Raw genomic sequence first — 13,372 nt, 5'->3', positions numbered from 1 at the left:
CTTAAGGTATCCCCGTTTACGGAAGGGTCGCTGCTGGGTACTTCCTCTTTGGACGCTTTGCAGAAGGAAACCCAGGACGCTAGGGATCTGGCTATTGCAAGGATTGCTCACCACGGCTTTCAGAAGGTTCAGAGCAAGCCTACCTCCCAGAGTAAGGCTCAGCCTTCTTCGTCTGGGGGGGGCAAGATGCAAAATCAGTCCACCTCTTTTCGGGGTAGGGGGCGAGGCGCGCCTTACCAGAAGAGAGGCTCCTTTGGGGGTTCTCGGGGGTCGGGGCACAAGCCTCACCCCCAATGAGGGTCTCCCGAGCCACTATTCCCAGTAACCCCCGCCGTGGTGGCGGCGGGTGGCCCCTCCAGGGCCTTGGCCGCCTGGACACGCCTGGTGTCCAGCCGGTGGATTTTGGGAATAGTGCGTTCGGGATTCCGTCTCCTCTGGGCAGAGGGGAAGGCACCTCTGTCCAGGATACCTCCGCCTTTCAGATATCCCGTGGACCCGGAAGCCAAGTCAGCCGTTCATGCGGAGGTGGCTTCCCTACTCCTGAAGGGTGCGATAGAGGAAGTTCGAGATCGAGAGTCCCTCGGCTTTTACGGCAGGCTGTTCGTGGTGCCCAAAGCCTCAGGGGCATGGAGGCCTGTTTTGGACCTGTCCACCCTGAACAAATACCTACGGGTAGTCAAGTTTGTCATGGAGACTCCTCTCTCTGTAAGGGAAGCTCTGCGTCCGGGAGATTGGGCCACGTCGGTGGATCTCACCGACGCATATTTCCATGTGCTCATGCATGTTCAAGACAGGAAATGGCTGCGCTTTCTGTGGGGCGAGAAAGTGTTTCAATTTCGGGCACTCCCCTTCGGGCTTTCCCTGGCCCCCTGGATCTTCACGCTGGTCGTTCGCCAGCTTTGCTCCCTTGTCAGACAAGAGGGGGTACGCCTACGGGCGTATTTAGACGATTGGTTGAATCTGCATCAGGACCAGTACATGTGCAGAACTCAGACTGCGAGGGTTCTCGACCTGGCGGCTCAGCTGGGCTTTACAGTCAATCTAGGGAAGTCAGAGTTAGAACCATCCCAACGCTTCACTTACCTGGGCATGGATTTCGATACGGTGGAGTGGTTAGTCCGTCCCTTTCAAAAGAGGGTGGACAAGCTTCAGAACTTGGTTCGCTCGTTGAAAGGAAAGAGTGTGTCCACGGCCCGGGAGTTGTCCTCCCTACTGGGGCAGATGGAATCGATGGCTCCCCTTGTGCCTCTAGGCAGGGTCCACAAGAGGCCGTTTCAGGCGGCTTTGAGGAGGCAGTGGGACCAAGCCTCTCAGGGCTGGAATGTTCGCATAGGACTGGGGAGTTGGTTCAGCAACACTACAAGTGTTTGGCTGCTCCCCTGGGTCTCTCAGGGTGTTCCGATCGTTCCTCCGGCGCCGGAGAACATTCTTGTTACAGATGCATCCATGACAGGCTGGGGTGCTCATCTGGCCGATCAGACAGCCTCAGGTCTGTGGGATCTCTCCCTAGCTCCTCAGCACATAAATGTGCTGGAGCTGGAGGCTGTGTCTCTGGGTTTACAGGCTTTCCTGCCTCTTCTGGGGGGCAGTCATGTTCAAGTCCACACGGACAATACGACTGTGGCCGCTTACATAAATCGGCAGGGGGGCACACGCTCGCAGAAGCTGTCGGAGAGCGCTTGCCGTCTGTTGGTTTGGTGCAGCTCGCACAACATACTTCTCTCAGCGAAGTACCTGAAGGGCACGCTCAATGTTTTGGCGGATGCCCTCAGTCGGGGGGACAAGGTTCTGCACTCAGAATGGACCCTCTCCCACCAGGCGTTGGACCGCCTTTGGGTTCAAGTAGACAAGCCTTGCATAGATCTGTTTGCAACGAGATTCTCCACCAGGCTTCCCCTTTTCGTCTCACCGTTCCCGGACCCTCTGGCGTGGGCGGTGAACGCGTTGGATCTGGATTGGTCAAATCTGCAGGCTTACGCTTTTCCTCCGTTTTGCCTGCTAGGGAAGGTAGTAAGAAAAGTGGATCTGGAAAAGCCAGCGCTGGTGCTGGTTGCTCCTCTTTGGCCCAGCCAGCACTGGTATCCGGACCTTCTGCGGCTGGCAGTGCGCCCACCCATTCCTCTAGGCGTTCGAAGGGGCGACCTGTTACAGCCCAGGTCAGGGGTCCCGCACGAGAATCCGCAAGCGTTGCAGCTTCACGGCTGGATTCTGTCAGAATCGCTCTGCGTCGTGCCGGGGCCTCGGCCACAACTTTGAAACTGGTACAGAAAGCACACAGAGACTCAACTAGCTCCGTTTACTCTTCTCATTGGGCTGCATGGGCCAAGTGGTGCTCTGAGAATAAGGTTCAACATCTTTCCCCAAGGTCCATGGAGGTAGCCAACCACCTCTCTTGGTTGGCTAGTAGGGGGGTCTCTCCTTCTTCACTGCGAGTTAGAAGGTCTGCGATTTCTTCCACTCTTAGACAGCTCGGTCGCAAGATCAATCTTGACGGTGTCATTTCAAGCGTGCTTAAGGGAGCTGCCCTTGACGCAGCTCTCTCAAGATCACAGCTCCCTGCCTGGGATCTGTTTGTGGTTCTCCGTTTCCTTGCATCGGAGGACTTTGAGCCTCTCCGGTTGGCTAGTTTACCTAATTTGACGAGAAAAACTCTGTTTTTGGTCTTGCTTGCCACGGCTAGGAGGGGTAGCGAGGTGCACGCACTTTCTGGTCTCGCTAAAGATATTTCCCTGGAGAGGGATGGCTCCTACTCTTTGAGATTTACGTCTAATTTTCTCGCTAAAAATCAAAAGCCCGGTCAGGCTTCGCCTTGCATTCGTATTCCACCCTTGAGCGATATACTCGCTCCTGGAGACCCCGATCTGTCAAATTGTCCTGTCAGGGCGTTAAGCAGCTACCTGTCTAGGTCTTCGCCGATTCGCTCGGAAACTCAGAAATTATTGTTTATATCCCTCAACACTGTGCGAGCGAAGGATATCTCGAAGGTCACCTTGACTAAATGGGTTTCACTGACCATTAAGCAAGCGTATGGATGGTGGCAACGCCAGTCTGGCGAGGTCAGGGCGGTGCTTCCTCTTACGTCAGCCAGGACGCACGAAGCGAGGGCTTGGGCGTCTTCTGTGGCCGTGCTTCGCTCAGGGCGCCTATCAGAGGTCCTGGCGGCGGCTTATTGGAAATCTGAGGACGTGTTCATCAATTTTTATTTGAGAGACATTGCTGCGAGGCGGCAAGATGGCAGTGCGGCTTTGCCGGCTCTCGTGGCTGCAGGGCAGGTCCTGCGGTCTTAAGTTGGTAAGTACCCTCCTCCTATAGTAGCAATCTGCTATATGTGAGTTGGGTAAGATATGTAATTTAATTAAAAATTTTAGTAATAAATTTTCATTTGATTAATATACTTACCCAACTCACATCGTTTATTCCCTCCCGCCTCCCCGCTGTGGGGGGTATGGGGGTCTAAAAAAGTAGTGAGTTGGGCTTCGTGTAGAATGACAAGATGGCGGCATATGCGCGCGCATATGGAAGGCAGCCTCCCTTACGGGCTGGCCTGGATACCCTTACGGGTCTCGGTCACTCTTTTTTAGAGGCGTCTTCCTTGTTGCTAAGGGGACGCGTACAGCGGTATCAGCACTGAACTATGGGTTAATTGCTATATGTGAGTTGGGTAAGTATATTAATCAAATGAAAATTTATTACTAAAATTTTTAATACATACATACATACATACATACATACATACATACATACATACATACATACATACATACATACATACATACATACATACATACATACATACATACATACATAAAGTACCTCACTTGTTAGTCTTTTCTTTTCTTCAACGTTTTGTGTAGAAAATACACAAAAGTGGTTGATGTATTCAGGGGTTCTTTTGACAGTCTTGCATAACCAAATCGTTTAAAGGGACTTTAAAATCCATCAATCAAGCACTAAGTGTTGTTTAAGTTCTGTGGATACATCTTAGCTTTCCTGAATCCTGTTTGTGTTTATTGGTGTCTCCATCCATTCTCTTGTTCTGTGCCCTCTTTTCTTTCCATTCTCAATCAATCAATCAATCAATATGAGGCTTATATCGCGCGTATTCCGTGGGTTCAGTTCTAAGCGCAGGAATTTATTTATTTTTTATTTTTTTATTTTATGCGATTTATTTATTCTCTCTCATTTATGTCGCTGTAGGGAAGTAAGTCTTGAGAAGTACGCATTGATGATACTACCCCCCGCGGGTTAGGGGGAAGAATTTACCTGATGCTCCCCAGCATGTCGTAAGAGGCGACTAACGGATTCTGTTTCTCCTTTTACCCTTGTTAAGTGTTTCTTGTATAGAATATAGTCAATGTTTGTAAAGATTTTAGTCAAGCAGTATGTAAGAAATGTTAAGTCCTTTGTACTGGAAACTTGCATTCTCCCAGTAAGGTCATATATTGTACTACGTTGCAAGCCCCTGGAGCAATTTTTTGATTAGTGCTTTTGTGAACGAGAAACAATTAACAAGTGGCTCTATCCCATCTCCCCCCCCCCCTTTCCCCGTCGCGATATAACCTTGAACGGTTGAAAACGACGTTAAACACCAAATAAAGAAAGAAAGAAAGATTGATGATACTAGCAATTTTCCATACCAGAATTTTTCAACAAATATGAATTCTGCCTCACACAGAAAGCTCTTCACACCAACTGGTTAAATCAAGTCATGACAACAAAATTACATATATTGGAAGGGAAACAAATGTTGGACAAAATGTCAACTGGTAGTTGTGACAGGTTGCATGTTTCATTTACGATATTTTCAGGTTTTTACCAGTACAATACCAGAAAATTCAGTTCTTAGAATGTCTGTTCACATATAATATCAGAAATGTCTGTTCAGATTTCCAATATTTCGAAATATATTGCTGATAAATATAGCGATCCCTAATTCACCTGATCCCTAATTCACCTTTTGGTTTTATGCGTTTTTAGCTCGCGCACACCTTCCCTTAGCAATGCCAAGAAGCGGCGATGGGAGGAGGAGGAGGAGGACCTGACCAAAGACTTGGACGATCCTCCCTCTGAGCCGGGCATCCAGGAGGTGCAGCTAGCAAAGCAAGGTATGCAACATTTTGTTTTGGATCTGCACTGCTTGTGTCGCAGTAGACAATTTCATTTTCATTACTTTAATGTCCCATTGCTGAGAAATTCGGGTCGCTCTCTGCCAGTGGAAAGCTAGCAGCAACAGAGAGGCGCTAACCAGGTGTGTGCGTGTTTAGGTGTGATCAGCCACCTGCACTTTTGGAAGAATGACCGATACAGCCTCGGAGTCCGCACATAGAGTTGACCTGTGTTCTGGCCTGGAGAAGAGCTTCTTTTGGATAGGCGCTAGTACCAACCGTGCCATTCTGTGAAATTAGTTTAATGGTCATGCTGATGCACAATACTGGAAATATTTTTGTTTTGTGGTGACTCCGTACTTGAAAAAAGTGCCGTAAAGTTTGACTGAGAGTGCTAATAATGCAATGTTTTGTGCCGTACAGCGTCGGGATCTCGCAGCCACAAGGACACGGAGAGTCAGCCGATCAAGGGAGGGACCGTCATGGACCTGGACGACGAGACAGAGCAGGTAACAAAAAAGAAGAAAAAACCGGAATGGGCGCACGCAACTTGTATACACACTTATTTACTTGAACAGAGAATAAGACAAAAGTTGATGCAGAATGTTAAAGTTAATGAAGCTTCCAGAATAACTAAAGAGGCACAACCTGTATACACACTTATTTACTTGAACAGAGAATAAGACAAAAGTTGATGCAGAATGTCAAAATTAAAGAAGCTTCCAGAATAACTGAAGAGCCACAACCTGTACACACATTAATTTTATTACTTGAACAAAGAATAAGACAAAAGTCGGTGCAGAATGTTAAAATTTCAGAAGCTTCCAGAATAACTGAAGGGCCACTGTTATTGTTATTGTTGGCCTGTGTCTAAAAATAGCGAGCTGCAAATCTTCACTGCTTTTATTGTGTTTTGGCCACATCATGGTTTTTTCTTCACATTGTGGACAATTCTCGCAAAATAAAGACAAATTCCAATTTGATACATTTGAGCTAAGCACACAATCGGAAGGTGAACAAATTAGCTGTTTGTTTGTTTGACTGTCGCTGCTCTGTATGGGCTTTAGTTGCTCTAATCTGATCTTGCTATCTTGAGAATTGGTCGCATTTGTAATGTTGAAAACTCTGGGAAATTTGTCAAGAGTTGCCTATAGCTGGCTGTATATATTTGGCATAAGAATATATTAATACCTTGTTTAGACCTGGGAACCCATACGATTTCGGCATACTTTGTACGCATAATTTAGAATACGAGCAGTACGATCAGAGAAAAAAAAATACCACGAGAAAAATTCAGTCTACTTTTCTTCATTAGCGCATCCCGAAGCACATCCAGTATTTTGACACATGATTACAGTTTTTGTCAGTAAACATTGAAAGAAGCAATTGTTTTAGACGTATTGTTAAAACTTAATTAACGGTGCGACAGACGCGTGTGAAACATGTTTGAATCATGGATGTTCAAATGCTGTCAATCAATCAATCAATATGAGGCTTATATCGCGCGTATTCCGTGGGTACAGTTCTAAGCGCAGGGATTTATTTTTTTATTTCTTTATTTTTATTTTATGCAATTTATATCGCGCACATATTCAAGGCGCAGGGATTTATTTATGCCGTGTGAAATGGATTTTTTTTACACAATACATCACGCATTCACATCGGCCAGCAGATCGCAGCCATTTCGGCGCATATCCTACTTTTCACGGCCTATTATTCCAAGTCACACGGGTATTTTGGTGGACATTTGTATCTATGCCCATACAATTTTGCCAGGAAAGATCCTTTTGTCAATCGTGGGATCTTTAACGTGCACACCCCAATGTAGTGTACACGAAGGGACCTCGATTTTTCGTCTCATCCGAAAGACTAGCACTTGAACCCACCACCTAGGTTAGGAAAGAGGGGAGAAAATTGCTAACGCCCTGACCCAGGGTCGAACTCGCTTCCGAGCGCAAGTGCGTTACCACTCGGCCACCCAGTCCTTTGTGGAGTATGCTAATTTGTCTGAAAATACACCAAGTTTGCTTGAGAATACTGAAAGTGCATAACATACAGGGGTTCCCAGGTCTGAGTGTAGGTTGACATACAAAATGTGTCACGCTAGAGTTTGAAGTAAAGATTCACCCTTTGTCTACAGATGGAGGGAGCCACGGCAGAGAACGGCACAGAAGAGGTGGACAAGAAGCGGGAGGACAACGACGTGGACGACACGCTGACGGAGCAGACGCACCACATCATCATCCCCAGCTATGCCGCCTGGTTCGACTACAGCGCCATACACGCCATCGAGAGACGCGCCCTGCCCGAGTTCTTCAACGGAAAGAACAAGTCCAAGATGCCAGAAATGTCAGTGTTTCTTCTGCTGCGTGTGTACTAATACTTACTGTTGTCTCCTTCCTTGAAATTATCTCAGCCTTAGGCTAGCAGTTGTTTGTTATTAAACCTCCGTAAATGGGGGTTTATATGATTCCTTGTGTTTGCACTCAGATCTCTGGTATTTATTGGCCAATTGGGCTGAGATTTGGGGTGTAACTTAGAAATGGTGGACGCAAAGTCGCAGCAAAAATGTAATTTTTTTCACTGCCTGTCAGTGCAGGGACGGGGGTATCCTGTCCCCCTCAAGGTCAGCTCTTCTTTTAATAGATGCTGTGTATATGCACTCTCTCTCTCTCACATACACACTCTCTCTCTCTCTCTCTCTCTCTTTCTCTCTCTCTTTCTCTCTCTCTCTTTCTCTCTCTCTCTCACACACACACACACACACTCTCTCTCTCTCTCTCACACACACACACACACACACACACACACACACACACACACACACACACACACACACACACACACACACACACACACACACACACACACACACAAATAAGCACATGGTGTTGAATTGTTTGTGTGACTTGTTCCAGCTACATGGCCTACCGTAACTTCATGGTGGACACCTATCGCCTCAACCCCACGGAGTACCTGACCAGCACTGCCTGTCGTCGCAACCTGGCCGGGGACGTCTGTGCCATCATGAGGTGAGGCATCATGTTGCACCATTCATTATAACGTATGCCTTGTAGTTTTCCATTGTATTCCTCATCTTCTCCTGAATTAAAAAATATATAGATATGTTATGTTTACTTTAAAAACACGCTCAGGATTAAAGAAAGTAGGTAGAGTATAATGTTCGCATGCTTCGCGGAGACAAGCGTGACCAGTCTCGGTCTTCGGGTATGGTTAGCCGAGACTATCTGAATGTGGGCTTGCCGATGACTGGTTTTTGGAGCTGATCTTTTAGTTTGATGCCTACTACAGATTGACTAAATGTTTTTACATCGCTTCACGCGACTTGTTTCATTTTCACCTCTCACGTTTGTGTCACATTCAGGGTGCACGCCTTCCTGGAGCAGTGGGGGTTGATCAACTACCAGGTGGATGTCGACAGTCGCCCCACCCCCATGGGCCCCCCCGCCACCTCCCACTTCCACATCTTGGCCGACACACCCTCTGGCATCGTACCCGTCAACCCTCCTCGCATCAACCAGGTAAGAACCACAGCAAACTCTTTTACCGCCCACATTCTCATGTACACAATTTGGCATAAGATCCCTCTGACTGAACTGAATGACAACTACAACAACAACCTTCAGATCTAATCACTTGCTTCTGCTGTGTAATCTAAACTGTCCAAAAAAATTATTGCCACAGCTTTTGTATTGTACCTCAACTAAGCAATCATTACGGTGTCTTTTCATTCAAACTTTCTGTGCAGTGGTCATGTGTCCGCTGCTCAAATAAGAGTACCTGACAAGAACGTGAGGTACCAATTACCATGTTTTCTTCTCATTACTTTCTGGGTTTACATGTCATTTTTCAAACTTTCAGGGAGATTTTTTACTTATTTTTGATCCAGGTAAAGTTAGTTAGTACCTTAGCTAAACAAAGCGTTTTTCGTTGCAGCCATCAGCAGCCCAGCAGGTGGCGGACCATTTGTTTACCAATTTTTGATCCAGAAAAAAATAAGTTAGTACCTTGGGTAAACAAAGTGTGTTTGGTTGCAGCCATCAGCAGCCCAGCAGGTGGCGGACCATTTGTTTACCAATTTTTGATCCAGAAAAAAATGAGTTAGTACCTTGGGTAAACAAAGTGTGTTTGGTTGCAGCCATCGGCGGCCCAGCAGGTGGCGGACCTGAGCGAGAAGAAGGAGAAGGAGGGGGGTGAGGACAAACCCACGGTGGGATCGTTCGGCCTCAAGATGGATTCCTACGCCAAGAGGATGCTCAAGGTCAGGCGCTGGCCCCTCAATGCTGTAAGCCCAGGGTCTGAAGACGCAAATGTCCATGCAGTTCTCTTTTTTTCATTTTCCTTACATTACCATATTGTCGGGACTTTTAGGCGCTTCCTTGTTAAGTTGCAACCTCATGGGTGAATTTCCTTCTGTGCATTGGAATAGCTGGTTGGCTTTGTGGCCTCAGGTCAATGACCCATACATTTTAGCTGAGACCAGCTGCCTGCCCTAGTTTAGAGAAAGTGACTTTTTGACCCCAGGTCAATGAATCTGCCGCCTTTGATGTCAGAGGAATTACTTTGTAATGGTCACAGAAGCAGAAACATGCATATCACTAGAGAGGGAATGTTAGCTTTGTTTGATTAGCAATGTGGGTACATGTGTACCCTTCTTTAGCCAAACACAAGGCGATACCGGTCAATAGGGCGCGGGGGCTGGAGTTAAAGAAGTTGCGCCTTATAGTCACGAAATTACGGTGCTTTATTCTGTAAAGGCAGACCAGTTCTGTTAAATAGTGATCTGTCAACTTTAATGGCTTCTGACACACACACACACAGAGAAACACACACACACACACACACACACACAGAAAAAGAAAACAAGTCGCGTAAGGCGAAAATACAATATTTAGTCAAGTAGCTGTCGAACTCACAGAATGAAACTCATGAACGCAATGCCATTTTACTCGTAGCATCGTCAGGCCACCGCTCATGGCAAAGGCAGTGAAATTGACAAGAAGAGCGGGGTAGTAGTTGCGCTAAGAAGGATAGCACGCTTTTCTGTACCTCTCTTTGTTTTAACTTTCTGAGCGTGTTTTTAATCCAAACATATCATATCTATATGTTTTTGGAATCAGGAACCGACAAGGAATAAGATGAAAGTGTTTTTAAATTGATTTGGACAATTTAAGGGCAGACCGGGTAGGCAAAATGAGTTATTTTTGGTCTCATACACCTTTTTGGGGTTGTTGCATTTTTCACACCTTTGAACATCCTGGAATGCATTCAATAATCTGCTTTTGTCATTTTAGACATGTATTCATGTAAATAAAACCATTTTCAAACCGATGTTTTGTTGTTTTTGTCTGTGTTTTATCAAAAAAATCGAAAAAATGGTCAACTTTGGATACTCCGTGCTGGTAAATGTGCGCACATGACATGACCCTTCGCTGTTCAAACTGTGTGGAAATTTCCGTTCTTCAAGATGACGTCATCACCGTTGGGGAATTTCCATTGACATAGGCACAAAGAGAGAGAATCCGTTCCAACCGAAACCCCGGAATTAATATATGCAAATATATGTAGGTCAAAGGCATTTGGCGCAAGCGCAGTAGACAACTTATCAGTCCCCCGGTGTCAACAAATCCATGACGTTTTCACCGATTCAGCAGCATTTTTAAAAGTTTTGAGCTGCGGAGAACAATCCTAACATTGGAAATGTTCGGCATAGTGGCAAGAAATATCAGAGAAAGATGAACCAGCAGCAGCGAACAGTAGAAGGAAGTAACAACACCCCGAAATGAACCAACATTATCGTATTGAAGCAGACGACATTCTAAGATTCTTGACTCGACGAGGTGGGTTTTGCTTCTTTCTCTTTTTGATCTTGTTTGTTTGACAACGTGATTTATTGCACATTGTTATGTTGTTGTTGTTGTAAGAATGTGTTAGGGTTTGCAGGTAAATGATAAACAGTTTGTGTCTGAAGTATTTTGCGGGTTTCTTGATCCAATTTACTGACCATGCCGCCGCCGCAACCCCCTCCCCCCCCTCCCTCCCTCCCTCCCTCGATCATCTCTGTGATATCGTCTTCACAACCCCTATTTTATTGTTCTTCGCTGGCCAGTCCTTGAGAGCTTACTATGGTGTAACATGTCATCATTATTCTTTGTCTGGGGTCAAACTGAGAAGCAGCATCTGAGCGATGTCAGTTTCTGTTTCTGGTCATTGACCATAGGAAAATAAGTACCCTACTAGAGAGCGTTCTCTAATTCTAAAGGATTGGTTTACACCAGCATGGCTGACCAACCTATCATTGACAGCAATATTGTTGTCAAATCTTTTCCATTAACTAAGGAATAAAAAAATAGATCCAATTTACTTCACCAAAGAAAAAAAAAGAGTTAAACTAAAGGACTGGGGATGCAACTCATGAATCAAAAGCATAAAGATCACCTGCAAACAGTGCTAGGTTTAGGAAATCTGAAAATGTATACACACACACAGAACACACACACACACACACAAAACAGACAACAGACAAGAAACAAGCAAATACACAGCAAGTGTGATGAAATAAATTAATTTTAAAAGAAAAATATGAAAAGAAAGAAAGAAAGAAAGAAAATAATTCAGCTAGTTTCAGTATTAGTTCCTGTGTGTATGTGATTGTGTGGTTACTCAAATCCCATAGTAAACTTGACATGTAAATTTTGTGATAGGGGCCAATTAATGAATGTCTTTTGTGTGTGTGTGTGTGTGTGTTCGTCAACCGACATATGTGGGTACGAGCCGCTGAGGTGGTTGTAAGAAAACCCGCCTGGTTCAGTGGTTGGGGGCTGATTGGGATTTCTGATTTACCGGCCTAGCCAAAAAGTTGAGGTACACCCCATGTAACATGGTCATTTGCAAAATAAAGTACAAGCACTTGTTGACGTTTATATTGAGTCTTAAATTTTGCAGCTTATTACAAACAAAAACCATGGACAGTTGTATCAAATATTAAATCAGTGTTTGTGTATTTATTAGGTTGGAGCAAGGGGAGAGCCAGTCCTCCTGTGGTGGCAGCGAGGAGAAAGATTGACCTGATGGAAAAGTTTGCTAAACCGGAACTACCCTCTTCCACAGCAGAAACATCAGCTTTGCCATCTTCTGACCAACCATAAGAAGATACAGATACTTTGCCATCTTCTGACCCATCACAAGCAGATATGGATACTGGTACTGTGCAACGTCACTCCACTGACATGTGTTGGGCTTTTGTCAACATTGATCAGCTCAATCTATTGCTGAAAGGTCTATATCCTGTACTGAATGCTTGTCTGATAGCAGTCTGATTATGAAAGAAGGTGATGCATCAGCCCAAGGATTTGCACAGGCCCTGCATCTGGAGTGCATATGAGTGTCCATTCAAGTCTGCAGTTGTTTACTCTTCTCCCGGTGTTTGCAACGCTTCGGGTGGTAAAGTTGCATTTTAAATAATCCGTGTATGACCATGTTGGTACATGGAAAGGGACATTCAGCTTTACAGAAATTTGCTGCAGTGTTAGGATTGAGCACAGAAATATTGTAATTAAAATGTTGCAACTTTTGAATGGCTTCATAGCTTTGTTCCATTTGTGTATATATAATTATGTAATGTTGTTGATGATTTGTGAAGCATCATTTCTATGCAATGGAATAAGAAATCAGTGCATCCGTTGGGTTTTTATGAGTCTGACAGTTTGGTTCTGATCAATATTTTCATATCAGCACAAACACAGATAATTGACTTTTTTAATGTTTTCATATGATTTTTTTTAAATCAAAAAAATCTGATAATTTGATTATCAAATCATTTCCCCTTCATAGTTAAAGTGTTATTCTGGTTAAAAAAAACCACCCCATTAATTCAAGCTCTACTGTGGTACTAGTTTACCGGGGTACTAGTGAGACTCTTTCACCTGCTGTTTTCTCTACATGTAATTTGAGACAAAATGTGGTAATTAAAATGTTGTAACTTTTGAATGGCAAGATGGATTTGTTCCAATTTTGTATATGTTGTTTATGATTTGTGAAGCACCATTTCTGTGCATGGAATAAGAATACAGTGGATTCCTGGTGTTTTTATGAGTCCGACAGTTTCGTTTTGATTCATATCTGCACTAACATAGATGAGTTTTCAAATGATTTTTTAAAAAAGTCTGGATAATTTGATCGTCAAATCATTTCCCCATCATAGTAAAGTGGTTATTCTTATAAAAACATATCAATTCAGGCTGCAC

At 44.8% G+C, this 13,372-nt stretch overlaps 1 protein-coding gene across 2 annotated transcripts in view; it reads left to right on the top strand.

Annotated features, from left to right (window-relative positions):
- LOC138947080 (SWI/SNF complex subunit SMARCC2-like) overlaps positions 1 to 13,372 on the top strand; it is a 52,691-nt gene that overhangs the window by 18,047 nt on the left and 21,272 nt on the right. Inside the window, exons 10-15 of one of the 2 annotated variants that reach the window (XM_070318520.1) lie at positions 4,978 to 5,105; positions 5,529 to 5,614; positions 7,246 to 7,454; positions 8,024 to 8,137; positions 8,491 to 8,647; positions 9,265 to 9,387. In XM_070318520.1, coding sequence (XP_070174621.1) covers positions 4,978 to 5,105; positions 5,529 to 5,614; positions 7,246 to 7,454; positions 8,024 to 8,137; positions 8,491 to 8,647; positions 9,265 to 9,387 — 817 coding nt within the window. Of the gene's footprint in view, positions 1 to 4,977; positions 5,106 to 5,528; positions 5,615 to 7,245; positions 7,455 to 8,023; positions 8,138 to 8,490; positions 8,648 to 9,264; positions 9,412 to 13,372 lie in introns of both variants that reach the window. The other variant, XM_070318518.1, reaches the window with a different exon arrangement.

This window comes from Littorina saxatilis, linkage group LG14, assembly GCF_037325665.1.
Source record: "Littorina saxatilis isolate snail1 linkage group LG14, US_GU_Lsax_2.0, whole genome shotgun sequence".
NCBI lineage: Eukaryota > Metazoa > Mollusca > Gastropoda > Littorinimorpha > Littorinidae > Littorina > Littorina saxatilis.
The sequence above is the reverse complement of the archived record's forward strand: the minus strand, read 5'-3'. Positions and strand labels throughout refer to the sequence as shown.